The sequence below is a fragment of the Leishmania mexicana genome, chromosome 22, assembly GCF_000234665.1.
Source record: "Leishmania mexicana MHOM/GT/2001/U1103 complete genome, chromosome 22".
In the NCBI taxonomy this organism is placed as follows: domain Eukaryota; phylum Euglenozoa; class Kinetoplastea; order Trypanosomatida; family Trypanosomatidae; genus Leishmania; species Leishmania mexicana.
Window position 1 is genome coordinate 252,947 of NC_018326.1, and position 11,630 is coordinate 264,576.

General features: G+C 62.7%; 4 protein-coding genes across 4 annotated transcripts; all 4 read right to left on the reverse strand.

Moving 5' to 3' along the window:
* Window positions 1–256: 256 nt before the first annotated feature.
* Window positions 257–727, reverse strand: LMXM_22_0670 (prefoldin 5-like protein; the record flags this gene model as incomplete). The annotated part of the gene is made up of 1 exon (XM_003875472.1): window positions 257–727. The coding sequence occupies one exon, from the start codon at window positions 725–727 to the stop codon at window positions 257–259; it is 471 nt and encodes a 156-aa protein (XP_003875521.1).
* An 860-nt stretch (window positions 728–1,587) lies between these two features.
* LMXM_22_0680 (conserved hypothetical protein) lies at window positions 1,588–1,887 on the reverse strand (the record flags this gene model as incomplete). Its single annotated transcript, XM_003875473.1, has 1 exon — window positions 1,588–1,887. The coding sequence occupies one exon, from the start codon at window positions 1,885–1,887 to the stop codon at window positions 1,588–1,590; it is 300 nt and encodes a 99-aa protein (XP_003875522.1).
* A 1,733-nt stretch (window positions 1,888–3,620) lies between these two features.
* On the reverse strand, window positions 3,621–5,420 carry LMXM_22_0690 (3'a2rel-related protein; the record flags this gene model as incomplete). The annotated part of the gene is made up of 1 exon (XM_003875474.1): window positions 3,621–5,420. One exon carries the CDS (start codon window positions 5,418–5,420, stop codon window positions 3,621–3,623), a length of 1,800 nt encoding a protein of 599 aa, XP_003875523.1.
* A 2,918-nt stretch (window positions 5,421–8,338) lies between these two features.
* Window positions 8,339–10,663, reverse strand: LMXM_22_0691 (A2 protein; the record flags this gene model as incomplete). The annotated part of the gene is made up of 1 exon (XM_003875475.1): window positions 8,339–10,663. One exon carries the CDS (start codon window positions 10,661–10,663, stop codon window positions 8,339–8,341), a length of 2,325 nt encoding a protein of 774 aa, XP_003875524.1.
* Window positions 10,664–11,630: the final 967 nt, after the last annotated feature.

Consider the following 11,630-nt stretch of genomic DNA (forward strand, 5'->3'; position numbering starts at 1 on the left):
TCATCAAGCAACCGAACAAAAAAAAAACGCAGCAAGCACACTGGCACGCAGGAAACGCCTCAACACAACACAAACCACACACGAAGTCAAGGGAAGGCGGCACACGACCTCGTCGAACGGAACAGAAGACACGGAGGGTATGGTACCCGAGCAAGACGGCGCGAAAGAAATGTACACAGAAAGCGCCAAACACGTGAGCCGCTCAAGTCGATACTACTTTCTTGGCCGACCGCCCGTCTTCCCTCCCTCTCCCTACTCATTCCCGCGTCCCCTCGTGGTAACGCTGCATCGCCGCTGTCTTCTGCTGGAGTGCGTCGATAACCTGATTTTGCTGCCGCTGCTTCAACACAATTGTCTTCTCTACCTGGTCCATACTCTCCTTGATTTGCGCCGCGCGAGACATGAAGTACTTCTTCGCGTGTTCCATCGACTGCTCCAGAAAGTAGCCGGTGCCGACGTCCACCAATACCTTGTCACTCGGCACGACGGTGCCGCGCACAAAGAGTGACGACGTCATGCACACGAGCACCTCCTGCGCCGCTTCCGTCCTGGCGGCGTTCTCGCAAACGGCGTGGTACTGCGCAACCACGTCGTGGTTGTCCTGGTAGCGAGTGCGGCCGTTGTAGAGGCCGTCGTACGCCGTCCCAAGACTACGCACATCATTGTCAAGCTGCTCCTTGAGGCCTTCGAGCTGCTCGATGGGTAACTGATAGACGTTGATACTCATTGGATTGGCTGCAGTTGTATCTGTGTTGCGTGCAGGAAGAGCGATGATGCGTTGTGAATGCGTACGCGTATTGGAGCACGTGTGCGCTTGCCTGTGTGAGTGATCTGTCGTCACGGCAGCTGCCCTTTTCTGATTTCTTCGCGCACGCAAGAGACGGGGTGGGACGCGTGCACCGTGCGGTGTGTTTCGAGGGGCCGGTGGGAGTACGTGCAGCGAAAAGTGAGTCGAGGACAGAAACGAAAATGAGAAAGTGAGAGGGACGCCGGCGCGCACAGCACGGAGCAGCTTTCAAGCACGGGGAGACAGGATGCGTTATCGCAAGCGACTCACCACAGCGGTGCTGCGCAGCGGCTGAAGGGCGAAAGGAAATCCTCAGGGAAGCCGCAGAGAGACAAAAAAGGCGCTCGCCAACCTTACGCATCTACCGTCACATGACCGTGCGGTGTTGGGCTTGATTTGCCTGTCCGCGCTTCGCACTTGGGTTACGCTGCGTGTGTGTGCGTGTGTGTCTGGGGGGAGTTTCTGAGGCTGTCAGGCCATGCTCGGTCGCACAAGCAGCCCTGCACGCGCATGCGCAGACACGCACACGCACGCCTGCACACCCTATACCAGAGCCCACCCACACAGTTCCTCAGTTCCTCAAAGCGCGGGAGAGGCGGCAGTGGGGCAGTGGCTCGAGAGCCGAGATAAAGTGGCCATCTATACCTCTCAACCCTCACCCTCCCTCCACACCCTTCGCCATCTTTGCTGTGTTTTACTCGCCGTCTCAAGTGTCCGTCGACCTCTGCAACACGACCTCACACGTACACACGAGTATACCCTTGAAAAGGTGGTTTCCTGGGTCACCTCGCGAGAGTGCTCTACGATGGTGCCAAAAAGCGTCTGAATTCGTCAAAGGGCGGTGTCGGCAGCTCCTCCCACGCGACCTCAGTCGACTCGTGGATGCTCAGCGCTGGTGGCGCGTACTCCTGCAGGTAGTGCGGTTCCATAGCATGCCACTCTTGGTAAGGTAGCCCTGGCACGAGGTCTGGGTACTCGCCGCGCGCATTCGGCACGCTCACACGCCATACTGGATCGCCAGGCACGAGGTAGAAGAGTACGCACGGTGATGACGGTTTGTATGGAAGCGTCGCGTGATCCCATAAGCAGGAGCGCAGCATCGACTTCGTGACAAGACGCTGCTGCACCACCAAAGGAAGGACTCCGATGATGGGGAGTGGCCAGACCACGGAATAGGGAGTGCAAGATACCACGACACCGCGCACACAACTACTGGGTGTGGATGATCCATGAAGGCAAAGGCATGTGTGCACAACGTAGGGAAGTGGGGTACGGCATTGACCAGAGCAGAGCGAACGAGTCAGACATGCGCACAAGCGCACACCCGCGCACCGTGCAGAAGCATGAAAGGCCTCGGAGCACAGCCCATAGCGCAACGGCATCTGATCTCCGCACAGCAACCCTCTTCTCCATTGTATCGTTCACGTAAAACGTGAGAGCGGTGGAGGCGGGGCCGGGGGGGTCTAGAAAGTCTGAAGGCCCCACTGAGTGAGTCTCCCCACCACCACCGCCAAAACACACGCCATCGTTTCTCTTTAAATCGCTGTTCGTTACGTCGCTGCGCGAGTCGCCGACGCGGCCGTTGAAACAAACCAAAATGAGGAATGAAGACGAGGCAGGTTGCAGCACCCGTCCACGTACGCCCCTCCCCTCCCCTCCCCTCGCCCCCCCCTTGGCAAGCGTCACCACACACAGCAGCGTGACGTGTTTCCTTGCTGGCGTTCTCTGTCGTGTTCCTTCGCGTCAGCCGCAGAGCACGTGAGCACCGCGAAACGGAGGAGAACAATGCGGTGCAGGCAACGCCGGCAAAGCCGCTTCTTCCCAACGCAATGACGAAAACTGAAAGGATGGATCTACACACACATATGAAAGGCGGGCACAGACTTTGCTCTCCCTCTCTCGCTCCATCTCTCGACACGCGCCACATCGGGCGTGCACACCTACTCAAACCCTAAAAGACAAAGGGAGAAGGGGATGGCGGCGCCGTGACTGCGAAAGGCAGCAACACCGAGAATCTGCTACTCACTTCCTTGTGCACCTTTCTCTCTCATATAGAGAGCATTGGCTTCACCGCCCCGCTATTCCTCGCCCCCTCGGCCCTGTCAAAGGTCCCATATCGCGTGGTACGACGCAGCGCTGGACGCGCGCGCCACAGCAGTGCGCCCACTCAGTTATCTGAGCACGGGCCTCTGCCCTAAACTATACCCAGCCCCCGCTTCGCGGGTCTCCTCATAGCAGCCCCCAATCATGCCGGTCGCCATGTGGTGCATCCCCTTCAGGGTGGCTCGGGCCCCCTCCCGCCAGTGGGCTGTGTGAGGGCCTGGTGTGGGACGCGTTCACGGCTCGCTGGCACGTTGTCCATCGCATCGATGGCACAAGTCAACTCACTGCTGCAAGTAGCTCCGATGCAACACCATCCAGGATCGGACCCTGTCAGCATCAGAGGTGGCGCGGCATTGGCCACGATAGAGGAGGGGCCGCCTGGCTTCTCCCCAGAGAAAGTGGAGCGGGGTACTGAACCCCGAGACGCCACGGGCTGAGAGAGGTGCGTGCCCCCCTCCTCCGTCATGAGGGGCCGCAGCAACGAAAGGAAAGCAAAAGAACGTCCTGATGCGGCCCTCACGCTCTCGCCGAGAAGAGCCCACGTAGACACTCGTGCGTGGACAGACGTCATCGCTCCCCGCACCCAAAGCCACGATGACGACAAACATGAAACTGCCTTCGTTGATCGTCTCACCTTCGCTTAGCTAAGAGAACGAGGTGCTGCAGGGCATGTGGCGGATTAGACGCCAGGGGCGTACACGCCACCGCTGTGGCGTTGCGGCGGCCCCTCCTAATCGCCGTACACCTCGCCCTTGTATTCCTCATCGAGCTCTTCGTCACCCTGGAAGGCGTGCTCCTCCTCCATTTCCTCTTTCTCGGTGTGCCGCTCAGCACGTTCCCTGTCCCGCGGCACAGGCGCTGCCACGGCTCTCGGCCCTCCGGCGCTGTCCGCCACATTGCCGCTGTCCGTGGTGTCACCGCGCTGATGGAACTCGGGGCCCACCTGCAGCGGCGCAACGGCGAACGAAAGAATCTGCTCAAAGGCCGACTTGGGCTTGTTCACGACGGTCTTGCTGCTCTCCACCTCGTTGCCCGAAGATAGCCGCAGGCTCTGCGTAGCAGCACCACCGCCGCCTGGCAACGTCGACGGCGGCATCTGCGGCACACCACCCCCGCTTTCTGCCGTGTAGCGGCCCAGCAGCAGACGCGCCGTCTCGTTGAAGTAGTGCAGGTCGTGATCCTGTGGAGAAACGGCGGTTGCCACGGAGCTGGCGACAGCACCACCGCTCAGGTGCGGGCCAGCTCCAGACGAAGCCCCGGCACCCGTGGCTCCAGTGCCGGGCAAAACGCTCGAGGTGGCATGTCCTTGGGCAGAACCATCCGCAACTCCAACGTTGCCGCCACTGACGCCTCCGTTCACTGAATAGCCGTTGCTATGCTCCTCTTCATCGCTGGACCACACATCCGACCCTCCGGCGCCCAAGTCACCTCTTAACGGGCTCGCTACGCCATCACTGCCACCGTCGCCAGCATCGTTCGCCGGGACAACGGCGGCTACAGCAGCAGCTACAGCAGCCCGCCGGGCACGCTTGCGCTGCCGCGTCTCCGCGGCCTGCTGCCCGATCGGGTCGAACGTGGCGTCCATGCGAGCGCCAGCAGCGGTCGACGGCACCAAAATGGAGAAACGCGTGCGGCTCGCGCCAATCTTAGTCCTGCCTGGGGTGGCAGCGTCGAGGTTCAGCCAATCGCCGCCCCTGACAACGTTGCCCATGTCCACGTCATCCACCTCGCCGGGTTGGCGAGTGCCGTTGAGACGCAAGCCCTTCACCTTTCGCTTGTACCGTGTGCGGCGGCAGACACACCACACGACAAGGGCAATGATAGCAGCGGGCACCACGAGGGCGATGAGACCGAGGAGAGCGAGGCGCGTGGCAGGCGGGCGGCGCGTGCCGAGGTCGTCGGGAGGGGGTGCTGGCGATGAGGGAGGCGGTCCTGTGTCCGCGTCGTCTTCACCGACCAACACGACAGCGCTGTCGGCGGCTGAGGACAATGACAACGACCACCTCAACGATGGCGCCGCGGACGACCCTCGCGACAACGGCTCTACGGATAACGACGGCGAGGAAGCCGTGGTCCCTGGAGCCTTTGCTGCTGTGCTGCCCCTCCCGTTAGCGCCCTGGCGGACGCCGGTGCTCGAGGGAGACGGCACGGATGCAGAAGCGCTCTCCTCCACGGCGAACAGATCGCCCACTTTCGAAAACGTGTCAGTGTCGTCAACATCGCCGTCAGCCCGCGCGGCGGCCACCACAACAGCGGAACCCGTGTGGGGCGGTAGCGCTACGGGCTGCAGCAAGGACACAGTGAGCGGTGGCGCGTGTAGGCCCTTCCCCCTCCCCAATACAGCGCCGCTTAAGGCAGAGACGCAAATCGCGCGATGAGCACCGTCGCCGCAGGGTGCCGTCACCACCGCCGCCATAAGTGAGAAACTGCACAGCAGGACCACAAGCAACAGCACCCATTGAAGCACTCGCGCCGTGGAGAGGCGAGGACTGCGGCTGCGCTGCAGCCCTTGATGAGACGCGGGACACATGGTTATGCCTACGTGGGCGTACCTATCCTTGCTCGTACGTAGGGATTCGCAGCAAGATTGCTGCCGCAGTAAAGAGGGAAACAGACGGGAAGAAACGCCTGTGGACGTGTGCCAGGACAGCGGCACAGACACCACAGGCGGACGGGGCGAAGGCAGCACACGCGGGAAAGAAAAAGAGGTGCAGCCCCTCCCCCAGTGCCAATGATGGGCGGCACCAGCAGAGAAGAGAGACGGTGGTGTGCGAAGCACACAGCGCACTCCCCCTCCCCCTCACTCTCCCCGCATCACCACGCAAACGTGCGCACACACTCAAATGACGCCGTCGTTTGCTTTCCCCTGTTTGCCGCTGCTGAAGGCGCACCGCGCGCGTCCTCGATGCGCTCGACCGATGAGCCGCGGATGTGCTTTGCACGCATCACCCCGCTGGCTGCCGCGACTCTTCTCCGCGTATCCGCGTGTATTCGGGTTGCTGGGTGCCAAAGCCTATTGCTGCAGTGGGGGGAGGGTAGAAGGAAGGGAAAGCGGTGTCTCAAGCAGTGGAGCGGCTTGTTGGCGCCCGTCGTGCACGAGCGCTGCGGTTGACCTTGAATGGCGGTGCTGGCGCATGCACACACCGAAGGAGACAAACAGCACAAAACGCAGCACACGATGAAATCGAGGGAGCGGCGAATGGGACGGGGGGTGCGGAGGTCGTGTGCTGGAGGAGGTCAAACGGCGCCCAGTGGAAACACAACACAGGAGGAGGGGGTGGGACGGTGCGGCGAGAGAGATGAGGCGATGCATGGAGGGATGAGGAGGTCATCACGGCGCCATCCCCCGCGCTGCCCTTCACATCTTCCCCTCTCCCCCTATCGTCCTTGCCGTGCCACGATCGTCAGGAGCAGGCGCCGCCGCACAGAGGCTCCGCACATCGAGCACGAGCGGCAGCACGAGAGGGGTGCCGAAGGGGGAAGGGTCAGCATACGTCAGGGAGCGGGGGGAGGCACATAACGCGCGCAAAGTGCCGCGTTCGGCGTCTGTCCTGTGCCACGGAGACGGAAAGAGGCACCAGCGCACGCCGGTGTCGAGAAGGGGGGAGTCTGCGAGGCACACTGGCGCGTGTATCTGGGTGAGCGTACGACGCTGCCCTCCGCTCCAGCCCCCTCCCCCCGCCGCAATCCAGCGCTCACGCATGTCAGCAGTCTCAGCCCTCCTCCGCTTTTTCTGCGCGCTTTGCGCGCTTTGCTCTTTCCGTTTTTCCCTCTGCGCCTCGTGCCATTTTCCTCTCCACCTCTTCAGGCGCGTATTCAAATACCGCTCCAGCGCCAGAGGCTGGCGCCAAAACGTCAGAGCACACTTTCCCGTGTACGTGCCCGTCCACCAGGAACAAGTCAACACACGCGCGCATGCACAATCACAGCTCATCCCCATCTGCTGCACACCACGGCTATGCCAAGCAGCAGGGCAGACCAACACCGTCTGGTCCCCGCTCAGCCCGCCGCAATCCCACTGCGTACAGCGCAGGCTGGGCCCCGGGACCACGCGCGGCATCGCCGCAGCGCAGCAAAGGCAGAAAAGCAGTAGGCGCATGCGCGCATTCGTTGAATCGTCCGCATGATCCGCAGTGAGCTGGTCCAGCCGTGATCATGACCGTTGGCCTCACAGGCACAGCGCCAGCCCACACCTGTCCGCTGGCACCAAGAGTCCACAGTCGCGCTCGTGGGCACGCTGCAGGCTACTTGGCCTGCCCGCAAACAGCAGGCACTGGGACCTGGCACCACGGTGTGGTGGCCGGCATCGTCAGGAGGTCAAAGCACAAGCATATATAAAAGCAAAAATAGAGATGATAAGAGAGGGGACGGAATCCAGGCGGACAGCAGCGTTCGGCTGTGAGAAAAGCGCTTGCAAGAGAGAAGCGAAGGGAAGGGAGAGAGACCGAGCAAAGACGGCGCGCGTGTGCGGATGCGCATCTCGGACGGCGTCTGTGATTCCCTTCGCCCGCGGTCTCATGAGATAAAAGAAAACGAACCCAGGTCTACCGTCGTGTTGCTGCTGCCTGGTCTGCTCGTTCGGCAGTCCCTCATCCGAATTCCGGCACGCGGTGCAAACAACACAAAACCCGCCCGCGCCTCCATCCCACAACACGAGTGGGAGAGGCGGGAAGGCGCAGCCGTCAAGTGAGAGACGAGCCCGATACAGAGCGCCGATGCAGCGCAGTCCAGCGGGGGACCGAGATCCATAATAATAGGAAAGCAGAGGAAGTCAGCAAGGGTAAACGTCGCCCCTCAACGTGCCCGCAGCCCACCAGGAACAAGTCAACACATCCACGCACATACACCGTCGCAGCGCGCCTGCCCCTGCAGCGCCACGGCTTCATCCCGGCCGTCTCGGACGAGCCGCCTGCCGTCGAATCGGGCCGTGCGCGGGGCGGCCTCTGCATGCCCCACCCCGCCCCTTCCCCGGGCGCGCGCGGCGCCACCGCCGCCACACGGGGACCCGGGTGGGCCGCACGCCTCCACCCACGCGGCCAGCATCCGCGCTGTGCGGCACGCTCCAGGGCGGCGGCGTGGCCAGGGGAGGGGGCTCGCTGCCTTCACCGGCCGCCTCCGGCCATGTCATGGAGGCGCCTGCATGGACGGCTTGCCCCGCATGCGCCGCGACAGGCAGCACGCTGCTATGCGTCTGTCGCGTGAACGTCGCAACGCTGGAGGCGACGCTTGCGCTGCTCTGGCCCTCGCACTTGATCCGCCTGACCGCAGCAGCCAAGATCATACACCCCACGGAGTGTCACAGGAGCGTGGTGCTGTGGCCGCCTGTGCAACAACCCCTGATGTTGCTCTTGAACGCGTACAGCAACGTCACATTGACGACACGGCTCCGCCTCGTCATGATACCCATGGCATCTGCCTTCATGCACACCGGGAAACAGACGGCGACTTTTACGACACCGGGCCGACGGCCTGCGGGCCAACAGAGAGCGGGCCAACAGACTGCGGGTCAACAGAGAGCGGGCCAACAGACTGCGAGCCAACAGAGAGCGGGCCAACAGACTGCGGGTCAACAGACTGCGGGTCAACAGAGAGCGGGCCAACAGACTGCGGGTCAACAGAGAGCGGGCCAACAGACTGGGGGCCAACAGACTGCGAGCCAACAGACTGCGGGCCAACAGACTGCGGGTCAACAGAGAGCGGGCCAACAGACTGCAAGCCAACAGAGAGCGGGCCAACAGACTGCGAGCCAACAGACTGCGGGCCAACAGACTGCGAGCCAACAGAGAGCGGGCCAACAGACTGCGGGCCAACAGACTGCGAGCCAACAGACTGCGAGCCAACAGAGAGCGGGCCAACAGACTGCAAGCCAACAGAGAGCGGGCCAACAGACTGCGGGTCAACAGACTGCGGGTCAACAGAGAGCGGGCCAACAGACTGCGGGTCAACAGAGAGCGGGCCAACAGACTGGGGGCCAACAGACTGCGAGCCAACAGACTGCGGGCCAACAGACTGCGGGTCAACAGAGAGCGGGCCAACAGACTGCAAGCCAACAGAGAGCGGGCCAACAGACTGCGAGCCAACAGACTGCGGGCCAACAGACTGCGAGCCAACAGAGAGCGGGCCAACAGACTGCGGGTCAACAGACTGCGGGTCAACAGAGAGCGGGCCAACAGACTGCGGGTCAACAGAGAGCGGGCCAACAGACTGCGGGTCAACAGAGAGCGGGCCAACAGACTGCGAGCCAACAGACTGCGGGCCAACAGACTGCGGGCCAACAGACTGCGGGTCAACAGAGAGCGGGCCAACAGACTGCGGGTCAACAGAGAGCGGGCCAACAGACTGCGGGTCAACAGAGAGCGGGCCAACAGACTGCGGGTCAACAGACTGCGGGCCAACAGACTGCGGGCCAACAGACTGCGGGCCAACAGACTGCGGGCCAACAGACTGCGGGCCAACAGACTGCGAGCCAACAGAGAGCGGGCCAACAGACTGCGGGTCAACAGACTGCGGGCCAACAGACTGCGGGCCAACAGACTGCGGGTCAACAGAGAGCGGGCCAACAGACTGCGGGTCAACAGACTGCGGGCCAACAGACTGCGAGCCAACAGACTGCGGGTCAACAGACTGCGGGCCAACAGACTGCGGGTCAACAGAGAGCGGGCCAACAGACTGCGAGCCAACAGAGAGCGGGCCAACAGACTGCGGGCCAACAGACTGCGAGCCAACAGACTGCGAGCCAACAGAGAGCGGGCCAACAGACTGCGGGCCAACAGACTGCGAGCCAACAGACTGCGGGTCAACAGACTGCGGGCCAACAGACTGCGAGCCAACAGACTGCGGGTCAACAGACTGCGGGCCAACAGACTGCGGGTCAACAGACTGCGGGCCAACAGACTGCGGGTCAACAGAGAGCGGGCCAACAGACTGCGGGTCAACAGACTGCGGGCCAACAGACTGCGGGCCAACAGACTGCGAGCCAACAGAGAGCGGGCCAACAGACTGCGGGTCAACAGAGAGCGGGCCAACAGACTGCGGGTCAACAGACTGCGGGCCAACAGAGAGCGGGCCAACAGACTGCGGGTCAACAGAGAGCGGGCCAACAGACTGCGGGTCAACAGACTGCGGGCCAACAGACTGCGGGTCAACAGAGAGCGGGCCAACAGACTGCGGGCCAACAGACTGCGGGCCAACAGACTGCGGGTCAACAGAGAGCGGGCCAACAGAGAGCGGGCCAACAGACTGCGGGTCAACAGAGAGCGGGCCAACAGACTGCGGGTCAACAGACTGCGGGCCAACAGACTGCGGGTCAACAGAGAGCGGGCCAACAGACTGCGGGCCAACAGACTGCGGGCCAACAGACTGCGGGTCAACAGAGAGCGGGCCAACAGAGAGCGGGCCAACAGACTGCGGGTCAACAGAGAGCGGGCCAACAGACTGCGGGTCAACAGAGAGCGGGCCAACAGACTGCGGGTCAACAGACTGCGGGTCAACAGAGAGCGGGCCAACAGACTGCGGGTCAACAGAGAGCGGGCCAACAGACTGCGGGTCAACAGACTGCGGGCCAACAGACTGCGAGCCAACAGAGAGCGGGCCAACAGACTGCGGGTCAACAGAGAGCGGGCCAACAGACTGCGGGTCAACAGAGAGCGCGCCAACAGAGAGCGGGCCGACGTCCACGGCCGCCGCGTGCGGGTCAGCGGAGGCGCTCAGCGCGAGCACCGCCGCCACGCACACCACCAACAGCACAAGCGGGCGCAAGCTGAGTGTCTTCATTGTGTGGCTTCAAAGCTGTGCGTGTGTCGAGTGCGAGGCTTGCTTTGCAAAGCGGGTCGCTGGGAGATCTTCAGGCCTGGTAGCGGTGGCGGATGTGTGGAGAAGCAGGTGTGGAAGAGAAGTTATAGCCGATATGGTGGCTGACGACGTAATAGGTGATAGCAGAAGGAAGTGTGTTTGGGCGAGGGGATGGACGGTCTAGAGCCTGTGTCGGGTGCAGGGATGCATGCGGGTGTGTTCGGGTGAGCGAGTGGCGGCACACGTCATCGTTTCAGGCAGGCGAGGAGCGCAAACGGAAAAGTCGTGTCGAGTACGGGTGGGGAACACACACGGCACACAAGGCGCAGATGCGGAGAGAGGAAAGGCGAGAAGAGTTAGCAGAGAGGAGAACGCCGTACGGAGAGAACGGAAAGGTGCGAGCCCCGATGCAACGTGGCGCGGTGGTGACCGTGGACGGAGCGCACACGTACGCATCGATACACACACGCGCGCAGACGTTCACCACGTGAGGGAGTGCGATGTGTGCGCTTTTGGTACGCCGCAGTGGCCGTCAATGGGCGATGTTCGCATCCACACCGCAAGGCCCGGACGCGCGTGCGGACCGCAGGTGGCGTGTGGGCAACTGATTCGCGGGGTGTTGTCGCGAGGACGAGTGAGCAGGAGGGAGAACAGCAGGGCAGACACCGACACACACACAGCGTGGCCGCGCCAAAACCACTGAGAAAGAGCCACGCGCCTCCAAGTGTTGCCCAACACCCCACTGGCACGTGCTCGATGCGCCTCGCATCGCGCTACGGCGACAGTGCAGCCAGCTCCTCCGCAAGCGCGCTCAGCGTAGCCGTCATGGCTGTCTGATCGCGTCGTACCCGCTGGAGACCCACCAGCGGCTCTGCGTCGCAACCGGTCGTCAAGGGAGCAGCACAGTGGCCGCTTCGCCGACCAGGTGCCGCTACCACACCGGCGGCTG